At 41.5% G+C, this 6776-nt stretch overlaps 1 protein-coding gene across 3 annotated transcripts in view; it reads right to left on the bottom strand.

Annotated features, from left to right (window-relative positions):
• Positions 1-6: 6 nt before the first annotated feature.
• The window catches only part of camkk2 (calcium/calmodulin-dependent protein kinase kinase 2), a 17796-nt gene continuing 11026 nt past the window's right edge, over positions 7-6776 (bottom strand). For all 3 annotated transcript variants that reach the window (XM_020609829.1, XM_020609828.1, XM_020609830.1), the window contains exons 6-17: positions 5746-5797; positions 5461-5594; positions 4906-4942; positions 4693-4714; positions 4483-4571; positions 4151-4350; positions 3895-3948; positions 3728-3801; positions 3466-3553; positions 3130-3261; positions 2412-2515; positions 7-1063 (exon numbers count right to left, since the gene is read on the bottom strand). In XM_020609829.1, the coding sequence (XP_020465485.1) occupies positions 991-1063; positions 2412-2515; positions 3130-3261; positions 3466-3553; positions 3728-3801; positions 3895-3948; positions 4151-4350; positions 4483-4571; positions 4693-4714; positions 4906-4942; positions 5461-5594; positions 5746-5797 (1059 nt within the window). In that variant the 3' untranslated portion in view covers positions 7-990. The remainder of the gene's footprint in view (positions 1064-2411; positions 2516-3129; positions 3262-3465; positions 3554-3727; positions 3802-3894; positions 3949-4150; positions 4351-4482; positions 4572-4692; positions 4715-4905; positions 4943-5460; positions 5595-5745; positions 5798-6776) is intronic.

The raw sequence follows: 6776 nt of genomic DNA, 5'->3' as shown, positions 1-6776 counted from the left end.
TATGCATTTGGCAGACCAGTACAGTCGTTACTCATTTTGTTGCAGCTCTATGAACTTTAAAATGTATAGCAAAAGATTCACTTGAAGCTTTGCAAAAAAAAAGAAAAGAAAAGAAAAACCTAATTTTTCTATGCCATCTTGTATGCCGTATCATTACGGCATATAATTTGATTGTTCACAAACCATGATGTCAACAGTTTTTAAAGCTTTCTATCGATTGTAGTAAATGGGAAACTTAATAGAGCCTGTAATAAGACTAACAATTACACTGCGACAAACAAGTGTCTATGAGCCTGCCAGGGGTTATAAATAGCTTATACAGTGCTTGCATTGGGAAAGTAAACACATGCAATGAAGTAAACATTTTTTCCACTCCTCTTTTTTCAGTTCTGGAAAACTGTACAGATTCTTTGCTCTAAAATATATTACAAAACTGGGCACTGCTGCTCGGAAGCATAGTGAACCAGACAATCATTGTCAAGAAGCCTGCTCTACTAAAATGTTGAGGTGATGGTGAAGACAATCACCCCTTCAAATAAACCATCAGCATCTTCCCTTCCCATGCCCAGTATACCTGAAAGTATTGTCAAGTAAAGAGAAACACAAGTGGCTAAACTACGATAAAACACAAAACTGTACAGTTGAAGCCTGAGACAAAGCATGCTAGGGCTATAAATGCATTCCGGATAAGAGGAGGAGAGCGGGTTGGGTAATAAGAGCCACAGACAGGTTCAAGGTTCAGGATGATGCTCTCCTGGAAGGTTCCCACATGACAGTCACAGACCCCACAACCATAAGCTGAGCCTTATAAAAGAAGAAGGTGGAATAAAAGCTTAGCAAACAGTTGCCAACGCGCCTTAGATTTCTCCCTTTCTGCTGTGTCTGCCACACTTGTCCACCTCCTAGGAAATGTACGTAGGTGTGGGCTGTCAGTATATAAGTGTGAGTAAAGGGGTGTTGTGCTGTGTGCTTGCAGGCAGGCAGATACCATCAGGAAAGAGCCTCATCCTCTCCCACGTAGGGCAGCTCCATATTCCTCTTGCCCTCACCACTCTCCTGCTTTCTAAGTAAAAGCAACCGGAGACACAGAATTAGTTACGGCACTGCTCTCTCAGCCTGCTGTCACTCCCATATCAGTGAACAGAGAAACAAACAAGCTCCTGTTAAGCTCAGTTTAGGAACTGAAACCAACCATTTAACTGTCACATAATGCAAGACGGTGAACATTAAGGAAAGGCGGCAAGCTGCCGGGCAAGTTTGTTTCTACAGCACCAATCATACACATGGAGGAGCTCAACAAAGTAATGAGGAAAAGGTGAAAAAGTTATACGAGACAAATTAATCATTTTTGTCAAGGAACTTTGTTAAGAGACACAAAGATGCTAATTTATAGGCGCAACCTTTGGATAGCCTGCTTCATGCAGGGGATGAGTAACAACATATCAGGATAAATGGATGCCCTGGGCTCATAACTGCTGTGCAGAGACAAACCGATTTAATAATTTTTCAGTTTAAAGTTTTCAACGTGTGGTGGTGTAACACTTTAAATATACAGTAATGCCAATCAGCACAACACCACAGACTATAACACCTCTTACTCAAAATTACAACTAGATTGCATTAGATTGTGTAGGTGTTCACGATATTTTGTCCACTGCCTGTAGTATAGTACATCATACTGCAGATGAGGTGCTCAGAATAAAATTCTTTAAGTGTTTAATCACAGCTTATTACTTGCCAGAGACATATATATATAGGAAGTAACTTATGTAAATGAAATATTGCTTGGTCTGTTCAAATAACGTCAGCTGCTCTAGTGCTTAGTTTATAATCAAATAGAATTTTCTGTACTACACAGCACATGCTTTACTAAAATCACCCTCAGACACGACACATACAGTAAATCTTCTTGCAGATACTACAAACTCTGGAGCATAGCATGACAGTCCCAACGATGGCTTGTCCAAATAGCCCTAAACTAGCAGAGGCTAGTATACAACCTTGATGCACAAGGGTATTTGACCATTAAAGCCATATTGGGAAATACAGCTGTTTATATCATGCCAGGGGTCTTAAAGTGCATTCCCTACCACTTAAACAGCATTACAGCAGGCAAGAGTTGTCCTAAGGTTATTTACCTTCTTTGGTTACAGTGAATGTAGCAGTAACTCACATTGCTTGCCCTGCCTTTTCTGTAGGGCAGGAGAGGGAGGAGAGAAGTATAACAGTCTACTTGACAAACATTAGTTGGCCCCACTGATGGCAGCAAAGTATAAGAGGACCCAGCAGCTCCAAGTAAGAATATTGTAGGTACAGCATACTGCTTTAAATACTTGACTCCTAATATTACTGCAAAGCCTTGGCTAGAGACAGAGTTTAGAAACTGTAGTTCGTCTCTAAACAATCCTTACGTGAGTGTTTGCCCTGGAGCACACAAACTGCTGCGGTCCTCTTTACGGCCCCAGTCAAAGGGGTTGCCAAAGGAGCGCTTCCTCAGCATGGTTCTCACCAGGATCTGAAAAGAAACAGTGAGCAATAATACACACATCACCAAATCACCTTCATTCCAAACAGTGTTCTGTTGTAAAACAATGGTGGGATTATGGTGTGTGTCTGCCCCTTCCATTTAAAAGCTGGTTAGATATGATCACTCAAGAAACTGAAAGGTTTCAGATTCATCCAAAACCTTCAGATCTCTCGCAACATTTGGCGTTAAATAATGTAACTTGTGAAAATTAATTAAAAAGACTAAATGATGAGTCATCCATCTCCTCTAGCACAAAGTGCCGACAGGGCAATCGAGTAGGAGGTAGTGGTGTAGTGACTGTGTTGTGAAGTGGTGTGATGTGACTGAATTATGGAAAAACTATTAAAAAAAGAAGATAACAAATATCCTTGATACTAATGTCAGTATTCAAGAAATTAGCAATTCATTAGCCCCTGACAGGATTCATTCTCAGTTATGCCGTGGCATTTTTTTATACCTCTCAAAGCAGCTGAATAAAAGACAAACTGTGCCCATTGGTGATATTTCATTTAAGGACATCAGAAGCAAAAACAAAGCAGATCTGTGTGCGTTTTTCAACAATTTGAGAATCTAGTGAGACAAAAACAAGTTCTTAAACTCACCACTGTAGCCAGGCTAGGGATGTGTTTAACAGAATTCTCCACCTCCTCCTCTGTCACCTCAATCAATGTACAGCAGTTATCATCCTCCGGGGGGAGGGGCTCGGCACCGTGCCTCGTCACCCACGGATGCACCTGGACACAAGCATGAGAAGGACAAAGAAGCCGTTTATGAATTTCCAATTCTTCTGCACACAAAAACACAGTATCTTTGAAGCTGCACAAAACTGAACGTGCTTTTGAAACTTTGTATCAGGAGGCTTTCTGCACAGTGTATGAATATTAAACATGCTTTAATGACAAATACTGGACACCAGCAAATCAGTTCAGTGAGTTTACCTTAATCTGGGGGACTGATATCCTGGTCTCTGGATTCTTGTCCAGCATTTTCAGCAATAAATCCTTGAGATCATCTGATATATCAGCACTGCCGAAACAGGAAGAATCACAGCTACAAATGTATTCATTACATAAATAACTAAATAAACTAGTAGCCTGTAAAATTCATATTGCATATATAACTTTAACAAGAAGCCATTTAATTAAATAGCCGGGCAGTGGTAGCCTTTTGACACAGATTCACAGAAGGAGCAGAACTGACTGTTCAGATAACTCCACAGGTTGTGTCTTGATTTTCTGATGAAGACTAAGGATGCGCTCATCCATAAATGGACACTGCAAATAAAAGACAAGTGGTGCTTTCAGTTAAAGATCAGCAGATTGTCAGCAGAGGAAACTAAAGAGTCTTTTACAAGAGCCCAGACTCACCACTCCAAAGATAAAGCAATAAAGTGTTACTCCCATGGCCCAAATATCCAAAGCCTTCAGGAAAAAAAAAACATATTACAGTCATCTGCATTATGAAATGCATCTTTCAATGTATAATAGTTGAAATATGAAAACTAGCACAGATAATTCTTAATATATGAAGGGTAAGAAAATAATTTTAAAATCAAAAAGCAAAGCTCTTTGCATTTCTGAAAGCCTTCCCTAGAGGGCACTAGTTAGCTAACTGTTCCTTCACCTTTCCAGAGAAGTTCTTTCTGGTGTCAGAGAGTGCTTCAGGGGCAAGGAAAGCCGGCGTCCCCACTGTGCTTGTCAGGAGGGCATCAGCTCCTTCAAACTGGTTACTAACTCCAAAGTCAGCTATCTTGATGTGTCCATCCTCTCCAACTAACAGGTTTGAGGGCTTGATGTCTCGGTGGATGATCCTCTGGTAATGTACTGTTAAGTGAAAAAATATTCATTATTACAACAACAAGGCCCCATCTGCAGAAATCTGCACATGGCAAGAGCTGATTATACAACACAGTTACAGGCTGATTGGAAGAATAACACGAGGTTTGGAAGACTCACAATACTCAATTCCCCTGAGCAGATCCTGGAAGTAAAAGCGTGCCTGGTTTTCACTGAAAGCTTTATCTGCCGGCACCTCCATCACAGCCCTGGATACACAACCAGGCACACACACACACACACACACACGCGCACAATTAGCAATCATACCTAATGGGACTGAGCTCATTCCAGTGTCACAATCATTACTATAAAATAGGCTTAGCTTACCCTTGCTTGACCAGCTCAAACACTGTTACAGAAAAAGATGTTAGTGTTAAAAGCTTTTCAGTCACCAAGCCATGAACAAAGTAAAAACAACAGCAACATTTTTGATATGGGTTTCCAGTGACCTTGTTTTATGCATGACTACATGAATGTTTGATGTGCGTGTGCATGTGTGTTGTTGCTGTCCTGAAGGTTGACTGTCTGACTACAACATACCCATGTACAGATGGTCCTCGCTGGGGTCATCTAAAACCTGGCACCAAATAAAAAAAAGAATGAAAATAAGTGTAAACACACACACACACGATCACATTTGTATGCCAAAATATGAAACAGCCATCGCTCTGGAATGACTTATCTGTGAAGTTAACACCAATACATTTGTGCAAAACTATTAAGGCAGCTGTCAATCCTGTGCAGATGTGTTAGACCTTAATGCTCCAGTGTAATTTGAAATAACCCTTAATGGATAATGCTGTGTTAATCTTTATCTTATCTTCCTTCCTCCCAGCTTCTTTTCAAATTGTTCCATTAGTAAGTTGGCAATGAACCATTGTTGCTCTTTGAAATGAAGAAATGATACTGAAAGACTCTATTCTTTGCCTTAGCATCAGCTGGCCCAGTTTTTTGTCACTCAATTACCTTCTAAATGTTTTCCTTAATCTACTGTGCTACCTGCACCTGTTCTTTCTGAATGTATCACACATTTCAGAAATATCTCTGGGCAACACTGAATTAAATAGCCCAAATGTACATTTTAATAGCACTTACCTCTACTAGTTTCACCACATTAGGATGGTCCAGCTTTTTAAGGATGGCAATCTCTTGATAGACCCGCTCCAGGGGTCCTTTGGGCTGAGGAGGACCTTCAGGGGCTGCTTTGGCTCCACGAGGGGGAGGCCTCCCTGATGGAGGAGAGTGGGACAGTGTGGATGGGAATGGGCGACAGGTGAGGAACAGGAGAAGGACAGTAAGGACAAAGACAGAGTGGATTTCAGTACTGTTGACTGTGCCCCTCTGCTGCGTTAAACCATCTGCCCCTGGCTCTAGACTTACGTGGGAAACCTGCCTGCCTCATCAGCCTCTTCTTGGATAATACCTTCATCGCCTACAGGAATAAAAGGGAGATAGAGTTGGATGAGGGAGAGGATAAGAGAAAGAGGGAGAGGGGGTGGGAGAGCACAGTGGGTAAGAGACCCAGAGAAAAGATGAACAGAAAGGTAGACAAAAAAGAAGAGCATGTTAAAGCAGAGTGAGGTGATGCAGTATCTGACAGTGCACCCACTCACATACCTACAGGAGAAATTCCTGATGCCTATAACTTTCTGCCCTCTGTCCCCCTTGAACACCCTCTGAGTATCTGTGAGTGCTAACAAAGACCAGCGTCATCAGCACTAAAAAACTAAAAGGGCTGAAATATCAGCATGGAAGTAATGTACATTGACTCATTATCACTTATCTTAAACAAACTGCTCCATAAACCACTCAATATAATGTGTAAAACATTTTCAGACTGTATGTTTTTTTATTGTCATTTTAAGCTGAAAAAACTTAAAAATCAACTGGACTAGATTTCTAGGTCGAAGACGTTTCACCTCTCATCCAAGAGGCTTCATCAGTTCTCCAGAACTCTAGAGCTTCTCCAGAACTTCTCCTGAAGTTTTTTCAGCTTACTATGACCTGGATGACTGAGAATCTGCACAGACATATTGTTATTTTAAGCTATTAAAATAAAAAATCCATCCATTTTCCTCCGCTTATCCAGAATCGGGTCATGGGGGCAGCAGTCTAAGCAAAGATGCCCAGACTTCCCTCTCTCCAGACACTTCCTCCAGCTCCTTCAGGGGAATGCCAAGGCGTTCCCAGGCCAGCCGAGAGACATAGTCCCTCCAACGCCTTACAGCTCAGCTCCTTCTTCACCACGACAGACTGGTACATCGACCGCATTACTGCAGAAGCTGCACCAATCCGCCTGTAAATCTCTCCTGTTCCATCCTTCCCTCACTCGTGAACAAGACCCCAAGATACAGTGAGGAACAGAAGTATTTGAACACCCTGCAATTTTGCAAGTTCTCCCACTTAGAAAT

This window comes from Monopterus albus, unplaced genomic scaffold (genome assembly GCF_001952655.1).
Source record: "Monopterus albus unplaced genomic scaffold, M_albus_1.0 scaffold102.1, whole genome shotgun sequence".
NCBI lineage: Eukaryota > Metazoa > Chordata > Actinopteri > Synbranchiformes > Synbranchidae > Monopterus > Monopterus albus.
This window is presented reverse-complemented; position numbering and strand designations above follow the sequence as displayed.